Source organism: Cuculus canorus, chromosome 3 (assembly GCF_017976375.1).
Source record: "Cuculus canorus isolate bCucCan1 chromosome 3, bCucCan1.pri, whole genome shotgun sequence".
NCBI lineage: Eukaryota > Metazoa > Chordata > Aves > Cuculiformes > Cuculidae > Cuculus > Cuculus canorus.
The window spans coordinates 18,362,545-18,387,500 of record NC_071403.1 but is presented as its reverse complement, the minus strand read 5'-3'; the positions used below and the strand labels follow the sequence as shown (position 1 = coordinate 18,387,500).

General features: G+C 40.9%; 1 protein-coding gene across 2 annotated transcripts in view; it reads right to left on the bottom strand.

Annotated features, from left to right (window-relative positions):
* Positions 1 to 24,607, bottom strand: part of SH3BGRL2 (SH3 domain binding glutamate rich protein like 2) — a 40,612-nt gene extending 16,005 nt beyond the window's left edge. The window contains exons 1-3 of one of the 2 annotated variants that reach the window (XM_054063833.1): positions 24,356 to 24,607; positions 22,713 to 22,771; positions 1,574 to 1,759 (exon numbers count right to left, since the gene is read on the bottom strand). In XM_054063833.1, the coding sequence (XP_053919808.1) occupies positions 1,574 to 1,759; positions 22,713 to 22,718 (192 nt within the window). In that variant the 5' untranslated portion in view covers positions 22,719 to 22,771; positions 24,356 to 24,607. The remainder of the gene's footprint in view (positions 1 to 1,573; positions 1,760 to 22,712; positions 22,772 to 24,355) is intronic. The other variant, XM_054063832.1, reaches the window with a different exon arrangement.
* Positions 24,608 to 24,956: the final 349 nt, after the last annotated feature.

Below are 24,956 nucleotides of genomic sequence, written 5' to 3'. Positions count from 1 at the left end.
AAGGGTAAGAAAGAACAATTTAAAACATTATATTTCCCATGCAAACTAAAATCACACAAAACAATGTAAATGTTGTTATTTTTAAGTGAGAGGCTGCTCGATAAGTGAGGGTTCCTTCCATATCCCAGATACATTTCTTTAAATTTCTTACCTGAAGGAGAAAGATATGAGTTATATTACTGACATAAACAAGTAAGGCAAATACAAAACATATTGGAGGGACGTTAAAATACCTTGCTTCAAGACGCCAGTTAGCTGCAGCGTCATACCAAATCTGTTGCAAGAAAATGCTACATCACTTCTTACACGCTTACTACACTAAGCTAACAATTGCATAGCAGTTGTCAGGTTCTCAGCAAATCTGAATGATCCATCAGCCAGAAGGAGCTTACTTACAGCATCACTGAGTCTGGCAGGGACTAAGTTAGAACCAGCTTGGCTATATCTCCACCACAATGTAGTCAGAAACCCACACAATGCCCACATTTACTCTGGTCCAGTTATTATAACCACAGAGATCCTCTTCCTCATTTCATCCTCTGAGTGAATGCACAGACAAATCTTACCCAACCACTTCCTCATGGAGCCAGGGCAGCACATCAAACCACGCTTTCTTCCACCAGCTAATCTAACAGGAACCTGAAACCTGCTTCCTAGAGGATGTACAAGTCACACAGTTGAAGTATGAAAAGATGCAGCAAGGCAAAGAGGAAACAGAAATGGGCTTTTTACAACAATTTGTTCAAAGGTGAGTAAAAGTTCTCAGAATATTCTCCCAGATAACAGTGCCCAAGACTCAGGGCTGCAGCGTACCACACTGGCAAAGTAGAAGAGTAAAATATTCATATGGTGCCTTTCCTAACATATTAAAGGCTACTGTTTCAGCTTGCACTAGCTGATGAAGAAGTTGTTGCAGCTTACACCATCAGAGAAACCAGCTCATCCATCAATCTGTTGTCAGATTTACAGGCTCTCATGCAAGGCTGTCTTTGAGCAGAGGAAAACAGGTCTCAAGCTGCTTTGCTTTAGGGAAAAATAAAACTATTCTACAGCTCAAACAGCAAATAGTTTCCATTTATCCTAGATAACGCTGATTGCATAAAGCATGCTCTGAGCATAAATGAAATTTACACTATGCAGCAGTGGAGAAGGAGCTTAATTATGATGACAATATAACTCAATTTAGCCAATGTTCCCATTTACTGTGCCAAAGATTTCCTTCTGAATTTTTATGCTTGGACTAGGCCCAAGTAGCAAGAATATCGTAAATCCCCAGTTTATAAGGGGATTTTATCATCAACAGGACTTTACCATCAACAGGTTGTACACAGAGCATGTGATATTACAAATTCTCACGTTCATGGAGGGCATCCATCAGCTGAAGACAACATCAGGATTTAAAGATGAGTGATATGAATTTTCACTGTATGACCATTATCTGCTCTTATGACCCCAAATCGCCACCATTAATTCAGAATCTACTAGAGAAAGCTCAACAGCAAGTCCTAACTTTTTAAATGGCTAACAGGGTATGCTAATATATCGTCCACTGAGAACCGTAACAGCTACTTACCCCGCAGTACCGATCATCACTGAATATCTGTGGTGGCAGTGGATTGCCTTGTGCGGGCTGTCTGTCCTCAGGAATATTTTTATACATCCACTGTCTCTTCTCCTCTGACATTGTGATATCCACTTCTTCAAACTCTATGCGATTAGCTTCCAGAAACCTCACCACATCTTGCTGCCTCTTCTTTATCTAGAGGAAGGAAAGGAGTGCAGGGGAAACAATGTTCAGAGCAAGTCCACTATAACAAACATGCTTACAAACCTGACAGCATTCCTCCTCTCCCATCCCACTTCCATGGATGTGGAATCACAAACTCAGGAAAACAAAGGAGAAAATATATTTTTGACTTTCAAGTCCAAAATATTATACACTGCTATTTCTTTACAAGCTGGCAAAGGTTATACTTCCTCACCTAATTTCTAGAAGGCTGTGGGAATTTCAGCCTTTAGTCTCTAAAGACGCCTTAAAAAAAAAATCTGTATGGGACTCTAGAGAAGAAGGAGTTAGAAGAGGTAGCTGGTTTTCAGAGTTAATAGGGCTATTACTTTTTAAGTACCTGAAACCTAGAAATGCAAAGCAAGCAATCTAGGAAGCCCTGGAAGAATCTACTCCTGTAAGTGTTCACTGAGATAAACATGTTGCAGCATCCAAAAAAAAACCAACTCAGCTACACACGTTTTTGTTTTCCTAGACACCTACACATCTTTTAAAATTGCAGCTAGATGGTTCCTTGAGCAAGGCTTGCTGGATCTTTAATTAAGAGTGTCTGCCTGCATAATACATATGCCTAAAAATAAGCGTGATCTCATCTCTTGAAAATTAACTTCATTGCAAAAAATAGTGCATGAGGTTTGTACTGAAGGTATGGGGATTATCATCTCTATACAAAAACCTTAACAGAGGCAGAACACCAGCAGTTTTCAGCTCATTGTAGCTGACTAAGATCAGCCCTCAACAACTAGCTGGGCTTCTAGCAGATACACTCAGGTGAAGACTACTTCTGCCTCAAACAGGACTTTACATGAAGATAGCAACCTTTGACATGAAAGTCTATAGGGACGAGGGAAGCTACCTGGGCTCATTCAGCTGCTCCACATTCTCTTCAGCCCATACTATACTTTTTGCATCTTATTTCATGAAATGATTGTTTTCAGAAAGGAACTATACGTTACACACTGTATTTTTTACAGCTATCATCAAAAGCATTATCTGAAGAAAAAAACCTACAGCTTTAATAATTTTACAGTATTCCTGGAGTGTCAGATCCACGCAGCTGCTGACTGGTTTAAAGCCCAGGTGGATGAATCATGCCTGTGGGTATCATATGACCTAGATACCATTTGGAAATCAGAAGATTTTTAAAGTGCATGTCCTAGTTGTTCTTGGCACACAACCCAGTCTGTCTATCTAAATGCACCACAAAAATACATAACTTTTGGAGGTAATACTGATGGAAGCATTGTTTCCTTGAAATAAGAGAGTAGCCATCCAAAGAAACTGCAAAGACAAAGCTCTCCAATTATTACTGTCTTAGGAAGTGGGCTGCACAATAAGTTTGCATCTCAGTGTCTTACTCTTTTTCCTTTTCTTACAGATACTGGGGGGGTGGGGGGTGGGTTAGTGATATGTGAAAGGATCACTTTTTTCATAAAGAATGCAGCTCTTAGAATTGTGTGCAAATAATGCATTATCAACAAGAGAAAAATTATTGCATCATTATCACCGCTGGTACAGAAGACAACATGCCTTTTACTATCTCACTAAAAACTGCAAAGACAAATTTTTGTCTCAATGTAGAAGTGAAAGACAAACCTAGCTTTCATCAAAAAAAAATAGCTGCGAGAGAAGTCCAAAAGAGAGAGAGACCAATATTTTCTTAACATGGATATTAAGTATTTGTTCAAACAGAAATAAGGCATCTAAAATTATGTGTGGGAGAAGTCATTTCCTTATAGTGGAGTACTGCTAAAGCCAACACGAATTCCCTCCTGCACTGGTCAGAGAAACCAGCAAACTACACAGCCCTCTGGCTCTACGGCCAAATGGCATCATCTGGCCAAGTCTATTAAACCCGGAGCCTCTCAAGTGGCTGCATGCTAATTGTACATTGGGAATCACCCTGGCATACTGTAACATCTAAATCATGGCCACAAACTGTGAGACTGAAAGTTAGCCTTGGCCAAAGTTGGCTGTGTTGGCAATCATTCTTCTAACAGCTTCTCCATGCCAGAGCGCTCCACTGCTCAGGCCCAGGACACTTACTCGCACATGTGCCTACATGAACCTACTCTCCTCTGCTGTCTTCCAGTAGTCTGGGCACAAGTTTAGATTTAATCAGATCCCTAATATTTCACTATTCACACCATGAGAATTCTCCTACATCCCACATTTCCTAATACCTCCTTTTTATTTTTAAAAAACTAATTAAGACGTTGAAGTGAAATAAATTATGGGGTTTTTTTTCTTGCCAGAAGCCTTGCGATTCTCCATATGACATCTGCATGGGTTATCAGCTGTGAATGTGCCAGCTGCATAAATTTAAACAAAATGCCCTGAAATTTTTTAGCCAAGAAAGTAACGTCTCCTCCTCCTCCAAGTGATTTGATTCAAGCCTGAACACTGAAACAAAAGCATTAGTTACATTTAAAATGCTATTAAATTATGCCTTGTGGTTTAAGATGGATGCTCAGAGCATCTGCCACAGCAGCCAGCTGATTATCACCCACAAAAACCACAGGACCTTTGTCTTCCTCTACAACTGGATCCGTGCCGCAGCAGTGCGTCAGCCTCACAATCCTGCCTGCAGCTCTCATCTGCGGCTACTCCGAGCTCTAAAAACTTCCAGCATTTGACCACACGAAACACTGAGCAAAGACAACATGGCAAAAAGAGCAGTGTCAGCTCTCCCTTCCTCACTAGCCCATGCAGAAGAACAGACATCCCGTCAACAGCCCAGTGCAGAAAAAAACACACCCTCATTTGACAAGCTACGGCGGTGGATACTTTAATCCCCTTTCTGAAACTTAGCTTTGTACCTTGCTGCTTCCAAGGCTGCCAGAGTGTGATGCAACTGAAAGGAACCTGAAAAGAGTGTTCATATAATCAGAGGTACCATGTTCAGAAAAACTCTGGCTATTCATTCACCACTTCAGGAAAGCATCGGTATTCTGACAAGACAGACTGCTTTAACACCAAAATATTTTGGTTTTAATACATTTCAGCACACCAAAAGATACAATACCAAAATATATATCCATTGTGAAGTTTCAGAGGAAAATTCTACATTGTATGATCCTAATCTACCTTTAATGTAGTGAAGGAAACTCTGACAGAGCTAATAGTCTACTATCATAATTCAGTGTTTGTTTCCCATATTTCTAGCAGGGTGATTGTTTTCTGAACATCATTCCTCAGAGTCTGGTTTTACTGTTAATCTATACTGCTATTCACAAAAGTAAGACAGGGAAAAATCCTCAGGGACATCTCCATTTTATCCTGGTATTTAGAACTGCTCACCTTATTAGGACTAAAAAGCAGCAAACATAAAATGTCCATTTTGATACACACTACTGCTGAAAGGAGCTAATCACTCATTCAGCAACCTGATTTATAAAGAAAGTCTATTGTAGCTGCAGTAGTCTCTCTTTGTGCCCTCGTCTTATTTCTTTAAACTCATTTGCAACAGGTAACAGGAGGATACACTTTCAGACTACACTCAGGTGTGGCCAGGTGGCACCACTGGAATTATCTGTTCTGAACTTCAACATCCCTGAATTAATTCATCTCAGTAATAAAAAATTACTCCGGACTTTTTTTCCCCACTAAACACCATTTCTGAACTGACAATAACAAACAACCAGCTAGTCTTTGTAAATTGTTCTCATAATGAGTTAACTGCCTTCACTCAAAATATTTGCTTGCTTCTGCTCAGAATTCGCCTCACTTCCAGGTTTTAGCCACTTTACTTTTTATATCTTTGGCTAGACTGAAAAAAAATCTTCTCTTAAGAGATTTGTTCACAACACAACTTATATGTGGGAGAAACAGATCTCTCAGCTAACCTGACCAGTGATCTTCAGTAACAAGAGAAATCTTATTGCTCGTTTAACAGTAGAATGACAAAACGATGATGTTACCATCATAAATCATGTACAGATTGCAGCAAATGTTTAGCAAAATCAGATCACATCCTCTGTCCAAAATTCCTTAGAATTCCCTTCCAACAGGTCACAATTTCCTTGGTTTTCCCCCTCTCTATGCTTCCTGAACCTGCTTTCAGAAGATGTTCTGTACTAGAAGGGCTTGCCTACTGACAGGTGCTGAACCAAAGGAGCATACCATGTGGTCTCTCCATTACTAAATGGCAGGAACATTTCATTATTCTCTACTATTTTAACTAATATATTCAATACGCTGCAAAAATCTCACTAGTCTAGGATTTATCTAACCTAGATAGGATAAATGAATATTACTTCTACTATACTATAGGCAAGAATGACTCAAGTAGTGGTATTTATAGGAACTATGAAATAGCCATAATTGAAGAGAACTTCTCTGCCTTATCTCATTAACCCAGTTAATATAAATGGGACAAAGCAGACACATTCTCGGCTTCAAATCTCTTCATGGTGGCAGCAGGTATGTTGCTGAGTGTCTGTTGCCCACAAAGTGGATGCAGGAGCTTGGCCTTCTGCTCTGGACTCTAACTCACACTTTCTGAAGGAAAAGATATTCCCAAGGCGTCGATCCTCCTGCCTGCAAGTGGAAGAATGACAGCAGGAACCATTGAGTGCACCAGGTGCTGAGTGTAGCTCTGCTGCCCTACAGCTTCCGCATCGTGGCACAGAAGGGACCCAACGTCTAACCGAAACTGTCACTCATTCCAGACAGATTTCAAGAAAAAAATAGCCAGCTTTCTACACCCCAAAAAAATATTCACAGAATCACAGAATCACACAAGGTTGGAAAGGACCCATTGGATCATCGAGTCCAACCGTTCCTAACACTCCCTAAACCATGTCCCTAAGTACTTCATCCACCCGTTCCTTAAACACCTCCAGGGAAGGCGACTCGACCACCTCCCTGGGCAGCCTGTTCCAGTACCCAATGACTCTTACTGTGAAGAATTTTTTTCTGATATCCAACCTGAACCTCCCCTGACGGAGCTTCAGGCCATTCCCTCTAGTCCTGTCCCCTGTCACTTGGGAGAAGAGGCCAGCTCCCTCCTCTCCACAACCTCCTTTCAGGTAGTTGTAGAGAGTAATAAGGTCTCCCCTCAGCCTCCTCTTCTCAAGGCTAAACAACCCCAGCTCTCTCAGCCGCTCCTCATAAGACTTGTTCTCCAGCCCCCTCACCAGCTTTCAGATTCAGATCACACATGCTGAGAACAAGACTTTATGATTAATATTTTCTAAGATATATATTATATGCATATATAATACATATACTTAATATCTTGTCAGATCACAAACACATTTTAGAAGTCTGACATTTAAAAAAACATAACACAAAATGCAGGTGTAAGTCCACCTCAAAGACTTGTTTCATAGATTGGCATATGTCTATCTAGACCTGTGCCTTGTAAAGACAGCTATGGTCCTGCTGGTATTCCTCCTCCTCCTCTTTCAACCTAGTAAGGCTTCCCTGATGCCTGCCCTTACGCCAGACCTGCGGCAGCCGCGTTATCCACTCACTGACTCAGCTGAAAACTGAATGCAAATTTACATTTGGCAGGGGCACCTTCAGGGTTCTGTTGGATGATACAGCCAAGCAGATCTCACCGTTGGCTGTCACCGAGATGACACAATGTTCCTCCCTCCTGCCAAGCAGCTCTTGCAGCTTTCCTTGCACAAACATAATAAAAGAACCAGGGGAACAAGGGAAGGAGCATCAGTAAGCACCACAGTCTCACCAGTTTCTATCAGTAGCAAAACTGAACCCTCAGAAAATGGCTTAGCAGAAGCTGAAGTAGGACTAGCTACAGGTATTTGAAATATGAACTGCATAAACAGCATTTGCGTTACATAAACACAAGCTCCAGCTCACTCCCACAGCTGAAAATATCAAACGGGAGCCTCTGCCTTTACAAGTCATGCAAACATAACCAAAGGGACTGTTGCAGTGTAAAATGCAGATGATACTGCAGAGGATTACTAACCTTCATTTCTCACACAGACGAGGCTTAACATAGAACTTCCAGATAATGAGATACTATTCTCTAGCAAAGACATACAAGCCCTAACCACATCAAATGAACAGAACTCTAAGCAGTGTTAACTGCAAACCTACACATACCTTCCTCAGAAAAGCAAGAGGGAGGCAATGCCCCTTACAAACGCACTAAGAAACATTTGCGTTCTTTTCTGTTTCCACTGTTTCTGCTTTGATACAGAAGCAATGAAAACCAGCCTTACACATTCACAAGGCTGACAAGCAAATCCTCATGGTCCCTCCTGTTCAATTTGCAACCTGTAGGGACAAAGACTTTCTGCCAAATGTCTTTGCCTGTCTTAGGAAAGGCAAGCACAACTGACCGCTAGCAACTTCTTTGCAGAGATGGCAGCACTATGACAGACATTTAGGAAGGTTCACAAGATTAATTCCGTGTTCTTGGAACAGGAAAATACAACTCAGCTATGTACATAAGATAAAAGGAGATGAGAAGCTGTGGTGACGTGAAAGAGGGTAATAAAGAAGAGGTATTATAAATAATACATAGAAAAAAATAGCATTACATAACTATTCCCAAAAGTAAAGTGGCTACCTGCAGTAGCAAATATTGCATTATACATGGTAGAAGGAAAATAGTCTCCTCAGAACAGACATCCAAATAGCTAGAAACATCAGTGTTTCATCCTCAAGAAAATGTTTCAATATCATGAAAACTGAACACAGAAATTCTCAATCTGAAAAGAAATAGAACAGTCGCTGAACAGTGGTCGCATGCAGCCTGCAATGCCCTGGTCTCCTACGAGTAGCAATCGTCTGCTTGCACACAGAGATGTAATTAAGGGCATGCCATATGAAATACTCTATTGAACTGGGAAGGCAATCTGTTCAGCTTTATGCAAAATAAGCTTGCACATCCCTAGGAGCTGCTGAGACACTGCCGACCCAGGCAATCTGTATACCTTTACCTCTGCAATATACATATGGTATCTTTGAAGAGTCCAGTATTTAAGCAATTAAAATTTGAGCAGTCAGTAAAAGAAAATGTATTATTTTCTTTTTCTATAAAGCTGCAGAAGACAATAGACTGCTCCATGCCCGGTGCCTGCTAAACTCCTATTTTCCTTGTCAGATGTTGCACTATGATAAAATGAATTTAGATCTATTTCTGCGTGTTCATGTCTACTAGAAGCTGAAGGGAAAAGTTTCTTATTTAAGGAAACCAGTGTTCTCTGTGCAAGCAACAAGGTAATACTCAGAAAGGCAAAGGGGTCTTTAGCAAGTACAAATACAACTACTGCTGTGCAAAAGGAGATAGAGTTTGGCCAGGGGTTTTACTTGGTATGATTTCATTAAGCATGTAAGCGGAAAGGAGAGATAGACATGGAACAAACAGAAGGAAGGGAAAGACCAAGAAAGTAAAAAGAGAAGGTTCTAAAAAAAAATATCAGCTACAGGCAGTGCCATGCAGGGCTTTTTGGCTGAGTGCAGCTGAGAAAGCCTCTAAAATCACTCCCAAGTCTACTTTTCATTTCTTCTGTATTTCAGGAAACAAGACTTACCAGCAATGCACATAGATGAGGTAAGTGATTCTATCGTCATATTCTTCTTGCAGTAGGAACAATGTGCTCCTGCAGTGTTGAATATCCACTTATTTGTGAGTCTCTAACAGACTGAAGGAAACCAGATGCTTTTGAGACCCAGATCTGGGCTCATTACTTCCCATCAAAAGAATAAGAACACCACTGAAGCTGGATCTATCTTCCAATAAATGTCATGAATTTGTATTCTGCTGTATCAACTTGAAACTAAAACAACAGCATTGCTTGTGGAAATGAAGAATGGCTAAAACAAAGTGAAACTTCAAGACTTTGCAACAGGAACTGAACCAGAAGTTATAAGTCCCACTGAGTGTACAGGCAGGCAGCTCCAAATCAGGGAGATCTTGACAGATTAGCAGCCAGCGGACTCCGTGCAGACTGAGAAACACGCCAGCCTAGCTTGGCAAGCGGTAGGTGAGCGCCAGATTGAAGGTCAGGATACACTGGTTGTTCTGGCAGGGAAGTTGGCAATACCTACTGCCAGTTTTGTATCATAATCTACAGCAAGAGCTGCGTTCTGTGGAGTTACACTATCCTGTAAATTTTCACATTTCTAGTTGACAAAATACACGCTGGAAATTATATTTGTGTATTATATATATAGATACAGGATCTCTCCTATTTTTCTTGTTAGGGGACTGGGAAGGCTTACTGGTTCTTCTTCAGCTGGGTCCCTACCTAAAACAGAGGGAAGATTACCACAACATGCTGCTAACTTGGTCAATTTTTAAAAATGGCTCAGGCAATAGCAAGCCAAAACTTTTCCAAATAATTAGAATTATGGGCTAGGATCTTTTTTTTTTTCTTTAAAAGAGGCTGGGGATCCTAGTGGCTGGCACAAAAGGCCAGAGAAACTTTGAGCAGCTTGGAAGACTTCAGGGATCCATAAAGCATATTCTCAGCTATGAAACACTTCTCCTAATGGAACCATCCTGCAGAACTAGAATAATTAATTTCAAAAGACTAACGATTCAAATCCTAGCTGCCAGCTAACTTCTTGCAATAGATAGATGGTTTTGTTTGTAATTTACCATATGTTTCAGTAATTCAAGAAAGTGGTTACAAAGAAAGTGTTATTTTCGTGCATTTTTCCAGCAGAAACCTCTCATAATTGCCAGAGAAAAATTTAAATCTCCTGTTTAGCATTCTATATTTAACTCCTCCTTGCACTATTCTCTTTTGTTAGTGGCATATTTATAGCAAATGTTTTGCATCACGAAAGAAACCCTTTCAACAAGCAACATCTATCTTCCTTTTCAAAATGTGTACTACACATAAATACATGTGCAACCCTTACTAATTCAGCTACTCTTTAGTACCTCCTAATTAAATGCAAGTTGTTCTCTGATCTCCATGCTACATTATGTTTATTTGTATGCTTATTTCTTTTGATTTCTATAAGTTATTTGATTCTGAAGAATATCCTTTGCTTCCCAATAAAGTCCCAGTTCAGCAAGGTACCTGAGAACTGTAAATTTCTGAATTATTGGAAACTAAGTCCTTAGTCCTGCAGTGATGAACAGAATATTGACCTTTGAATCTCACAGTTCCTCCTGAAGAGTTAGAAGACAGGAATAGTTTGATGCCTTGCACACAGAAGTCCGATGCCTTTATAGCGAGAAATCTGCAGAGATTTAAGAGATATCGCTAATGTGAATTGAGATTACCTGGTAGAATTATGACTTTTGGAGGGAATAAAAACAGGACAACTATGTTCTTTTATTTTCTAAAAATGTGTTAAATATTTGGTAATTGTTTAAAGTTCACTGAAATAGCAGTGAAGAGAGCAGTTTTATAAGCAGGTTTTGGAAAGAAAGCAAATACTATAATACTCAATATGACTCAGCTCTGTGCTCTGGCAGCCAAGAGGGTAAATCACATCCTGGGATGCATCAAACACAGCATAGCCAGACGGTCAAAAGAGGGGATTATCCCACTGTATTCAGCATTGGTGCATCCTCACCTTGAGTACTGTGTCCCCCACAACTCCAGAAGGATGGGAAGGTCCTTGAATGTATCCAGAGGAAGACAACAAAGCTGGTGAAAGGGCCAGAAGGAATGTCCTGTGACAGACAGCTAAGAACTCTGGGTTTGTCTCATTTGGAGAAAAGGAGGTTTAGGGGTGACCTCACTGCTCTTTACAGCTTCCTGAGGAGAGGAAGTGGAGAGAGAGGTGCTTATCTCTTCTCCCTGGTGTCCAGGGATAGGACATGGGGGAATGGTTCAAAGCTGCACAAAAGGAGATTTAGACTGGGCATTAGGAAACATTTCCTTACTGAGAGGGTGGTCAAGCACTGGACTAGGCTTCTGGCCAATGCCTCAAGCCTATCAGTGATTAGGAGGCATTTGGACAATGCCCTTAACAACGTTTTAAACACTTAGTCAATCCTGAACTGGTCAGGCAGTTAAACTAGATGATCATTGTAGGTTACTTCCAACTGAAATATTCTATTCTATTCTATTCTATTCTATTCTATTCTATTCTATTCTATTCTATTCTAAATTCTTCAAATAAAAAAGTTTAAAAATAAAAAATCGCCCTAACAAGAAATTCACACACATTTCCTATTAGGTAACATGCTTATCACCTAAACTTTTAAGATGAAAACACACAATTGTCTATTTTTTGTGACATGGTGAGTCAGCAGAGTACTCAAAGTGTTGTGAACTAGTTCTATGTATTTATCAGTCATACTGTTTTGCAACAATGAATAAAGCATCCCCAGCTGTATTTTCTGTACTTACTGCAAATGAGATATAAGAGCGAATGTGTTGGCACTAAAAAAAAAAACAGGTCATGTTTATTCCTTCATATTAGCTTTAAGCATCAAAACCCAGTGGCACAAGAGTATTTATCTGTTAGAATGGATAAAAAAAGCCTAGCAGCCCATGAGACATAAGAAGTAATTGGCTCTGTTAAGTTTGGGTGGGGTGTCAGTTCTGTTAGCTCAAAAAGTAAGTCCTACTGGCCACCTCCTACTCTACCTGAGAGGCTGCACCCACTTATTTTGTCACTTGGGACCCACAGCCCACCATACAGTTACACCCAACTGCAGCTCCAGCTCTTTCTTATACAAGAACTGTTACAGCTGGTGGAAAACGTGGAGCCTTAAGATGCTACATGCAGCAGAGTCTCTCCTGCCAGTATGGTAGAGTTTCAGAGAGACGTTAAGGCAAACTCCAAGACTGCAGTACTGCCTAGCCCAGTAGTGACATACTGGGTTTCATGGAGAACCCTGTTCACACATAAAGAGAAAGTCACAACCATATTTCTCCCACACAACCACTAATACTCCTCCACGAATTTGAGACAATGATTGAAAACTCGGAGTAAAGATCTATCTCCTAAGAAGGATTATGCTTCCAGTTATTTGTTTTCTCATCTTGAAGGATCTGAGATACTGTGATTCCAAAACACTCCAAAGAATTTGAAAAACAAGTTTGCGAAATAAAGATGTCAATACTTTCACCATTTTCTCCTGACAGCTACTATCTGCACAGAAGTGTCATTCTGCCAGCTACAGATACACTCCCCCTTGATAATGCATTTTAAAAGATCAGCAGTTACAGCAGTGCTAGTCATTCGTAATTTGTTGTGCTAAGTTTTTACAGATATTTACAGGTTTTCACAGCAGTATATGAAATAGCAACAGAAAAATGCATTTGAGGCTCTAGACGAATGTCAGATTTTGGATAAAATTGAACTGTGTTACTGCAAAGTCCTATCAGTGTGGTTTTGTAAGCTAGGATGATGGATTTTGTTGATAACATTCTCTAAACTAGGGCTGACTGCCACTGCTATTATTCAGATCAATAACAGAATTACCTTTGACCAAGTGAGAGCAGAATGAGGCTTCTAACTCTATTAACAAATGTAAATATTATTTTCCGTTTCAACAAATGTGACTAAATCCACGTAACTTGTGTGTTCTTGCAGCTCCATATGTGCACATTACCTTTTATACTTCTGCAGTCCATTTCTTAATGACTATCTGCATCCCCAAACACAGCAGCCATCTGATTGTTATCCCATAAACTGCAGACACACCTCCTTTAAGGTCAACCCGAGTCACCTCCACATAGCCAAAGGTATCAATGAATAATATGCTGAATAAACCCACAGAATTTCAGAGTCTCCGGGGCCTGATGCTGGGAACCTTTACCAGAAAACAGACCTTTCTGCAGGCAAGACAGTCTCACTAAGTAGGAAGCGACTACTTGCACATCAGGGACTTCAAAGCAGCTGTCTTCTCTGATCAAAGACTAGTTTTGTATCTCCTTTCTAACTAATTTTAGCTTCCTAGCAGGTTTCTACTGGAGAATTTGATGCTATCGAAATCCTTCAAATGAGACTCCTGCCACTGCTTCTATATAAATGTATCAGGTCACTCAACTAGAGAAACTTGGAAAATTGTCTGACCTTGGGAGATGTAGATCCAGATCAAAGGTTTAATGCAGTTTGATTGTCTTACTTTGGATTAGACAGGATGATAATTTCACTAACCCTTCAGCAAAGTAGTGACAGGTTTCAGTTGCTGATGCTCTATCGTTCATCAGATCAAAGGAAACTTTCTTTCAAATGAAGACACACAAAAATTCACTTGCCTTTTTCTGAAAAGCACAGACAAATTCCATGACTAAGAAACCAGTGTTTAATTGATTTGTAATATTACTATTAAATTGTTCCAAATAATCACTCATAAAGGTTTTAATAGCACAGGCAATACCCAGAATCATTCTCCACAACACATGAAAATGTCAGGAAATAAAACAAATTTGTGAAAGCTGTGATGGAATTTCCACCATTAAATTATGATGTATTCTTTTTCTGAGTCATGTTTCCTTGCTGCAGCTGGGATCTATCCAGTGAAATCCGAGGACCCATGTTCTATAGCAGATTGGTGAAGAGGGTCAAAATGGGTCCTATCTACTAGCGCGCGAAGGTAACCAAAGTTCTGTCTTTTTGAAAAATCATTTAAAAAAAAAGCCAACAGGAAAAACTTATCAGCACATGCTAAGGGAACATAAATATTCACATGTTTTGATTTGTATTTAATACAAAGTATAAGTTCATGGTTTCAGGGCTCTGCCTACAAAATAAAAGCTCTGAGGGCATCCCTACTGGCAGTGTTTGCAGCAGAACAATCCCCTAAAGAGGGATGTTCAGGAAGCCAGGAACTGTGGCTGTTGAAGGCTTTACCACAAGCAGAAGCTTGCTACCCTCCTCTTCCCAAAAGTTACCATCACCCCTGTAATAGTGGCAAAACTGAACATGTCCTGGTGCTGCAGATGCTCAGTTTCACAACACTTTACTAGCCCACCTTCAGCACCCATGAAGGCGGACATACTAGGCTGCAACCAAGGAGTCTAGAATGGAAGCACGCATTCTGTCCTGAAGCTCTGCAACAGGAAGATAAACAACTTTGAAGTTATCAGCAATGAAGTCTTAAACTGTCAGAGCTCTCAGATAAAAATCTTCATAACATCGTTCACATTGATGTTACCTTTTTCCTAGGTAGGAAGGGAAACATTCATGCCACTGTATGTCCCTATTAGCCAGCACAATTATATTGGTGGATGTCTTATACTGGTATAGTATTTTGATGTTTTGTAAGCACCTCATTATTTGAAATGAGTTATGTAAGTAAAGATCTGAAGTGTAGGCCAGACACATGGAATAGCAGAGATAGCTGAGCAAGTACCGTGATTTGCACTCTAGCTTACACAGAAAACAGACATCCATTGTTACAATTCCATAAGGTCTAGCTGTTCAAATAGAGTCATTTTTGACAGGGCCCCGACAGATGCTGACATAACTTGAGCAACCAGCGTGAGGCACTAGGACATTATCTTTATTTCTCTGCTGGGGATGCAAAAATCAATGGTTTACTTTTACCACTAATATGATAATTAGCATCTATCAGTGCTTCTGAGAAACATACACACACACATATACACAGATATAAACACACACAATCTATACAAACATATATATATCGATATATATGTGTGCATGCAAAAATGCACATGTACACATGAATATTCAAACAAAAGGCAGGTTGATCCACTTGCAAAGGTCACTCCCAGAAACTAACTCCTGCAAGTTTGTTCATTGTAGTAAAATGAGAAATGTCTTGCAGTTTTCCACACTGTCTTACTAGGAATGGTGGGGATTAGTTACTCAGAGGTAAAAGAGCAAAACCAACAACAACAAATCCTGGAACTCTTAACTGTCAAGGAAGATGGGCAACAGCAGAAGGAAAGGCTGCTATTGATGATTAACACGAGTCACTGAACAATCAGTGTCTCCTAAGAGCTTCTCTTCGTAAATCAGCTAGCAAGACAGTCACTCCCCATCCTCTGTACTGAATTCACTTACTTTGCACTGTACTACAATATTAAATTTAGACTGAATAAGCTTGATTACTTCTAAAATCCAGTTTTCTTTTCCCACACTAATGAGACAGAAATCACTTGTTTCAAGGAAGTACCTCATCAATACAGTTCTTACCACCCCAAAAAGAAGGAGATCTACATGGTTTAGACTCGGTCCATTCAGAATGGTGATAAATAACTCTTACAGTAAAGTAGGACACCTGAATGGAAGGACAGTCACAGCACTGAACAGAAGTATCAGATTTTGACCCAGAATATTTCACAGACAGAGGCTAAAGCCTAAGAAAGACAAGAAAGCAGGCTTTGTATCCATGCTCCCTGGCTGAGACAATGCATTGCCTGCACTGTGTTTGTACCTCAATCACCCCTTCCTCCCAGTTAAAGCACCTAAAGTTGACCAACAAGTTTGAGTCATTCCTTAAAAGATCAGGTCACTCTGCTCACCTACGGGAGTCCCACTGAAAAGAATCTGATGTTTGTTTTAGAAATGAGTCAACAGTGGCTTAGGTTTCTGAATTGATTACATCTGCCCATCCAACGGACGCTAACTAACTAAACAACATACCAGCCCCAGGAGAAAGATTAAGGAAACAATCTCATGGCTACTGAGGAACTCAGAGGCTCTTCCAAGCTACTGCAGCTAACTGCGGACTCTTTCCATTGACAATCACAGGTAAGAAACCACGACCTCTTATCTGTTGTTAAAAAGATACAGTCTAGCTGACCAGCTCAGTGACAACTCTTTATCTCCAAATTGCACTCAGATTGCTAAAGACAAAAATGACCCTGATTGTTATAAGGAAATCCCTTATAACAATATATCCCTTCCGGATTGTTAAGGAAATCCCTTAAATTCCTACTACTTTTTCACAAGTCCTAATTTCTTCTACATTGCCTTCTTTGGATAAATGGAAATGTCTGAAATAATTAAACTGGAAGATGCATTGTACATAAGAGTACCAAAGAGACTCTAACACAAGTCAACTGTAATACATTGCATTCCAGATTTAATTTTTGCTTTGATTTTAATTAAAATCAAAAGCAATCATATAGAAATGGACTTATTCAACAGTATGTTTCAATTTTCACAAGATTATTAGAACTAGAATATTCAATATATTGGTTCGAGTATAGGAATACTATTAAGCTCTTACAAGTACTAAGAAAAGTAATTTACTCTGAATAAATATTGTCACATTACACTAGCAAGCTTTGTTTTCTGGGCTTTGGTACTATCGGGTAACTTTCACTACTACTTTCACTAGTACACAAAAGTGAAGTACACTTCACATTTACTGCTATGCATTCACTGTGTCTTGAATTTTGCCTATAGATCCTTAAATTCTAAAAATGGTGAAGTATTCAGGAATTGAAGAAAGACATAACTCTGCAAGAGCCAGTTAGTTGTTTCTAGCATCATTGTCCACCAGAATACGGGAAATTCAGGATATTCAGTTTTCTTGCCTAGAATGTGGCCTGTAACATGCAACTGGTACTTACTTGCTATGGTTTGCCCAAGGACAGATGCTTAGGAGTCCAATGCAACCGTTCTGCCAACAATCTAGTTCTTTCATTATAGGTAGATTATATGCTGAGGTTCATTTCATGTTGCTGCTAATGATGATGTTATATTTGCAGACAATACTCGAGCAATTCCAAGTTGGAGCCAGCAGAATTGTACATTTTACATGCACGAATAAAAACATTTAGAACAATACACATCAATAAATTCCTGATGCACACGAGACACCATTTAGGTTTAATGATAAGCATAGAAGCCACTTGGCCTGGATGAAAGCCCAGTCAGTCAACTGAGATGTTTTCACTTATTTCAGCAAGCTTTGGATCACATCTTACGTGAACTTACTACACTTGACATCACATCCCCTTATATGTCTGCAGATCACAGGATTCACATTAGTCCAGCAGTGACTTGAATTCAACAACCTTTTCCAAAACCTTTTTTTACAAAGATACTTAGCTCCAAAAGAAAAAAAAATACTGATGCTCTGCTAAGCATATTTTGCCAAAAAAATACTTCTTGAGAAAAAAAAAAACCAAACCTCTAGAGAAGAATCCTCTGACCTTGGATTACAGACAAATTTGGGGAAAGCGGTTCTGTGATGCCCAAACGTAATGGAAATCAATTCATTGTTCCTTGCCTAAGAGACCTTTGTAGTGACAAGAAACCAGACATCAAGTTTGCAGTAGGCTGATATGGAAAACACACCACTTTTGATATGGATTCACCAGATTAAAGTTGCTGGTACCAAGAGCTCCAGTCCAGCAGCACTGAGGCGAGCAGTCGCAGTGATCCAACGTGTTAGAGCATGAGAGATGCCTGTTTTGCCCCTGTTTTGCTGGCAGGAGCAATGTTTTGCAGAGAATAATGTGACAATGACAGCTATAAATGTGCTGATTTATATATTGATGTACTAGCTCCAGACAAAAAAATAGAGATGACCAAAGAATGGCAAATGCTTCATTCCCTGCATTTCCTCCTGGATTGTACGATCTAGAAAACAGACAGGTGACTTATGTGCTCAAATTAGTTTTCATTTCATAAAATATCATGGAAAATAAAAGTAATCCAAAAGTTATATGTACTAATAAATCACATGCAAGTTAATTATTACCTTTTTTTTAATTAATGTAATTAAATGTGGTTATTTGTGGCCTCCCATGATCACTGACACTATGATTAGGGTTAGGAAAAATATTTTCTTGGCTTTGATTATATGGGTGGAAGATTAAGAAGAACAGGTCACCACCATCTGTGACATATGTCCATTCACAGACTTGCACTTTGACACTGCCGCACTCTATAGTATAAAAGATGGGGGAAACCTTTTCAAAATCAACAATTTGCCTTTTATTACTCATTTTACTCTTTCCAACCCATGTGAAAATATTCAAAATGGAAGGCTAAATCTTTAATGAAAATGTCACTGTGTTGTTCTTGGAGACATTGAACCATACGCCTGTACAAAGCAGATTAGTAAATGGAGAGTCTCCAAGCAGCATTCAGAAACCTGGTCAGAACAAACCTCTTCTGGAGTTTCATTAGAGCAACAATTGTAATCAAAGGTCAGTAACAGTCCTGACTGCTTATGACACTCTGTAGTCTAAGGCGTGTTCGTCAAGGTAGCATTTTTTCTGATATAATCTGTCTACCAAAGGAAATGTAAATATTTGAAACGCACCAGAGCACACAAGAATGGTGCAACAGTTTGGTACTGAATACCCCACACAGATGGTCTAAATTCCACCTGTATCCTTGTGACTAGGGTTGTCTCCTGGCTCCCTCCTGAACGCGTTCCTTAAAGTATCTGAGCCGCTGTCCAGAGGCTTCTAGTTCTCTCCATTATGAAACAGGAGGACGTAACTAGACTTTAGAGTCTCTTGGAACACAGATTTGAGAGTTAGGTCCACAGAGAGTCCTTAGGGTGAAAAATAGCTAAAGCCTTCAAGCACTGACCTCCCTGCCTCACTGAGTTCATCAGAGCAAGGCTCTCAGGCTCCCTGTGCCACATGAACCCTGCAAAACAGGACTGACAAAAGCCACCAAAGATGAATATGAACAAAAGGAAATTTGAGGAAGGATGAGGGAACTAATTCTGTCAGTCGAAGGGATGAGATCCAGAAAGTCCCTGTATCTCTCCTAGAGGCACGATATAACTGCTAAGATGCAAGACAGAGACACACGACTTGCTGCGACTGAGCAAGTTAATTTAGTCCACACCTTTCAACAAAAAGCACACTGAGAAGTACTATGAGAAATGTTGAGTTACAATGACCTTGTACAAACAAGGGTGGAGTTAGAATTGATCATTATCACTATGAGACAAGCTTAGCCTTACGAATGTTAGCATTGTATTTGTCTTCATTACATTATTCAACAACAGGTGAACGAAATAAACATGACTGCAATTATTCTGACATTCTGATGTTTTATACTGTGATTTAAGGTCATTCCAGGAAACAAAAATTCCAATGTGTTTGACCTCCTTAATATGCTTTTAAAAAAAAAAAAGCAGAGCTTTGGTCTCATAAAACCAATATTTGCTATAAAAACAACTTATAATCACAGCTATCTTATCAAGTTTCCTAGTAAAAAAAAATCCATAATCCTCCTCAGCAGCAGGAGTCAAAGTCCAAGTTTTGATCATTTAAAAAAGTCTATCCTTTTCAGGTTGCTGCTGTTCCTTCCCAAATTCTCTTTGTCACCCTAAACGCGCTCTCGTGGAGAATGTGGCTGAGCAGCCCTTGCCCTTGCACACTAAATGGAATTTGTTTCAGTGACGTGTTTTTCATATCTTGTGAACAGACAAAAATTTCCATGAGAAAGTATTTTTCATCTCTCACCAGTCAGAAGAGATTCCGCCCACTGTTCCATCGTTTCAGTAACTCCCCAATACATGTTCAGCTTAACAGATGAAGCTCCAAGGCAATAAATAATTACCACAGAGCAGAAAGTACAAGTGAGATAGTTGTTTGAGGTTTCTCCATTACTTGAAATCTCTTCAGCGACCCTTCCCTTACCTGATCTTCTGTCCTCTGACTGCAGGAGGACTGAAGTCTCCTCTGGTTTGGCATTTCTAGATAACTGTACCTGTAGGGGGCCTACAAGAAAGCTGGGAGACTGTTTACAAAGGCTTGTAGTGACAGGAATAGGGACAATGGGTATAAACTGGAGAGGGGCAGATTTAGACTAGGCGTAAGGAGGAAATTCTTCATGATGAGGGCGCTAAGGCACTGGCACAGGTTGCCCAGGGAAGCTGTGGCTGCCCCATCCCTGGAGGTGTTCAAGGCCAGGTTGGATGGGGTCTTGGGCAGCCTGATCCAGTGGGACGTGTCCCTGCGCATGGCCAGGGGGTTGGAACTGGTTTTATTTGAGACGCAGAGTTACTCAGCTCATACTACCAGCTTCTTGTCAAAGGTAGAGCTGCTTTAAAACACTGAAAATTGAGTCGCTACCTAGCGCAGTAGCACAAGTGTAAATTTTTATTGATAGACTGGGAAATGGGAAACAGATTAAATTACAATCACCTTGGAATGAATTGTTGAAAAACGAGAGCATCAATTATTTCCTGAAAACAGTGAAACACTGCCGAGGAAAAAACGCAAACTCTACTTTTAAAGTAGCCTTTCCCCTAATCACAAAAGAACACCGATTGTCTTTATCAGGGAGGAGTAGCAAAGCCTGCCTCCCCAGTACTACAAAGAAGTAAGTGCTTGGAATTCGAGACACAGCATACCAATAACAAGCAGAAATTCAAGTCAGAAAATGCAGGAGTCGATAAGTCTTGTAGAAACATGCCTGCCTGCCTATTCAGAGGCTTCCCGTTGTGATGCCTAATGCACGGTTAAAACAACACAAGGTTATTTAGAAAATGTACACATACACACAATGCCTCTCTCCTCCCTTCCCACAGAAAGGTCTCAGGAACTCATCTACATCGTCCCTGCAGATAAAATCCACAGTACAGCTTCCATAAACACTGAAGATGAATGTTTTCACTCAAGGAACAACTAGGTGTTGGGATCTGTGAGCTGTTTTTAAGTTCATGAGGCATGTATATTCACAAGCTTTATTTAAAAAAAACCAACAAAAATAGTTACTACCATTAACCTTTCAGGGGTCTGAGACCCTTCAGATGTAGGGAAGATGCTGCAAGGAGAAGTCCAAGACCAAGTGGATGGAAGGTGCACGTTCTCCTTGGCTCCTTCTCATCCACTCCAATTATTTCTTTTTCTCATTTTTCAGAATGACTCCCAAAGCATTTTATGTGCTGAACTCCTAGAATTTATGTATGACTATTACATATTTTTATCTGCTTTGGCACAAAATAAATTACACCAAGTATCAGGATCAATAAACACCTTAAGAATACAGGGAAAGTTATATTTATGCAAACTAAAGCTCTTGCTGACTGCACAGCCAGTGTATTTCTCAGGAACATTTCAGCCAAATGCCTATCATTTGACCTGGGTATTCTGAGGGTGTCAAAGGAGTCATACACAAAGAGTTTACCTCATTATATTTGCTAGGCAGCATCACCTCTTTCACCAGTTAACATAAAGAAATTGCAGCATATTATTTTTATTTAAACAAATCACTGTCTTCACCTCTCCCTCTCTGCAGGCACAAAAACGAAAGAGGAGCGAGAAGTGCCCCTGCTTTAACAGCACACTGCTGGTAAGGCAACAAATAAAACAAAAAACTTATTCTAGAGCCTCGACAGACTTTTCATTTTAAAATAAAGAATAATTTAACAAAATATCTCTAGAGAGATTAGAAAAGTGAATTGTGTCACTATGATGTTGCTTTTAATTTATCAGAAAATATTACGTATAGAAGTTTGTGGTCAATGACAGCAGGTCAGATACTGATCTCAGCGCATCCACTCTCACAAGCAGCTAGCCTACAATTTGACTCAAGCTGACCTACAGGTGGAATTTAAACCATGGTTTCTGAAGACAGAGTAGGACCTATGACAGGTACTCATTTCTCTAGACAGGAAAATCATCCAATCTTCATGAATTGCACAGGATCTCAAAAAGTAGCTGATGTAGTTGTCCTGAAGGCTGGAGGAGATGGCAAGGAATTACATGACTCAAACACTTTTTGTTTTCCTTCATAAATATTTAGTTCTAGGAGGATGAAAATTAGTTTTAAATTTCCCTGCTTAGAGATGCAGAATACAGTAACTGCCCATTTCTCCAGATGCAGATTCCCACATAAACCAATTGACAATAGCTTTTTCTTTGGCATTTTCCTCAGTCACTTAGCTGTGATCTGTGGAAACCCCCTGCAAAGCCCACAGACAAAAAGTCCTCAGAGATGCGACACTGAGCACAGCAGGAACACAGCAGGAACCTCGCCCATAAAGAAGGTTCCTAAATGCTGTGACAGCATAGATGAAGAAAAACTGACAGAAAAGAGATGTCACAGCTCCGCTCCTGTGTAACTGTACCTTCATTCACTGAATTATCTCTTCTTCTCTGGCTAGGTTGTACTCAGACATACTGCTGCCTGTACAAAGAGAGTTGACTGTCACCAGTATGCAAACTGTTATCCCTATTATATGTCATCTTCTTGTTTTCCAACCCAGAAAAAAAGACAGCAAATGAATTGATGTGCAAATTAAATTGCTTGTCAACCTCCGATTTGGGCTGTTGGCTTAATGCATAGTGAAGAGGGCCATATTGCTGCTGCTACCTGGACACGTACCACGCAGGTAGAGACAGGGGAAGGCGAGGGCAGAATCAAAAACTCCCATCAATAACCTAATTGCCAACTAGTCAGTACAGGAGATATAGGTGAGCTAATTATGCGACTCCTTCCCTCCCCCTTCAACAAAAACAAAATATAACACTATGCATACTGTTCAAGCTATGAGGCAGGAAAGAGAAAAACTAAACCTAGCAATACGGAGATCCCACAGCATGAACAAACTGCCCATGTGGGGAAGGAGATATTTCTATTATGGATACTTGATGAACATGCATTATAGCGTTCTGAAGACACTCTGTGTTTACTCAGTTGGCTACCGAAACGTATAATTAGGTTTTATTAGCTGTAATGCTGCCACTAAGCATTTTGAACATTTCATGCTGAAACATATCAGAACACATAGCTGTCACCGTGCCACTGAACTGAAAACTAGCATCGCACGATAAAAGGCTGAAGGAAGCCAACACACAATAAACCTTCTGATGGGAAAATACAGTGCTACGTCCTCCCGCAATGCAAAAATGCCGCTTCCTTCACTGGTGAACCATAAAGAATAGCAATTAAATCTAAATCCTTCTGATGTTTCTCATTAAAGAACAAATTCAGTAGAACACTTACGCTCTGATTGCCTTAATGGAAATCAGAGCTGTCACTTTATAGGAAAATATGAAAATTCATAGGTCACATGCATAATTAATTCAACAAGAGAAAGCTATAAGCGCTTCAATTAAGCAGAGGACGCAACCATGCCTTTCAAAACCGAGTTTGAAAGGAGTTGTACCTTTTCCAGAGTATTTGTTGACGCAGGGAGGAGCGTGCGGTCTTAAAGTTTGTCTTTAAGGCTGTTCCTTTCATATACAAAGAGTATTCCCAGCCCACAGCAGGTGCAGGAAGGGACCGTGGCACCAGCCTGGCTCTGCACCAAGGTGATGAAGTGGGCAAGTTTAGCCCACGCTCAGCCACCTCGAAGATCTTTTAAACACACACAATATCTTTCCCTTACAAAGAGGTTTCGGGGGGACTCGGTTTGCCAAAGGGAATTTATGAACAAGTTAAGTTTTGGCACCCTTTTTCTTCCCTTTGGGGGCGCGGGGTGTAGCTGCCATGTCCCCCCACACTATGGTTGGACTCGAGGAGCCAAGAGGTCTTTTCCAACCTGGTGGTTCTATGATTCTATGATTCTACACACGCATCCCCCGCAGATCCCGGCTCCCAGAAGAGATCCCAGATCCCACAGCAGCGCTGCCGGCTCCCAGCTCGGCGCGGGGCGAGACTCGGAGCTCTGCACTCGCCGGGACAGGAAGATGTCAGCCTCTCCCAGCCGGGGAGCATCATCCCCGCACCTCTCCCTTCTCCCCCTACCGCGTTTCGCCCCGAACTCACCGCCACTGAGCCCGAGGAGGAGGCGACGAAGACGCGGATCACCATCTTCATTCAAAGCATCAGCCGCGTCGGGACGGGACGGGGCTGCGAGGCGGCGGGGGCGCGCGGGGCGGGGCTGCGGGGCTGCCGCCACCCCGCACGGGACGGGGACGCGGGGGATGCTCGGGATGGGGACGGGGCCGCTCCGCCCCGCAGCAGCCGCAGCCCCTCCGGGGCGATCCGTGCCGGGCTGGGCGCTGCCGGGAGGCGGGCGGTGCGCAGGGGCCGCCGGGCGCTGTAGTTCTGCCCGGGCGGGGACAGCCCCGCTCCGCGCCCCGCGGGGGAGCCCAGCGCCGCCCGCAGCCCGGCTCGGGAACCCCGGGGCGCTGAGTGAGGGGAAAGGGGGCTCGGCGCCCGGCGGCAGCGCGAGTTCGGAGAGGGGTGGGATAGCATAGAGTCATGGAATGATAGAACGATAGAATGATAGAATAGACTCATAGGATCATAGAAAAGAATGACGGAAAGAATAGAATAGAATAGAATAGAATAGAATAGAATAGAATAGAATAGAATAGAATAGAATAGAATAGAATAGAGTCAGAGAATCATGGGATAGAATTAT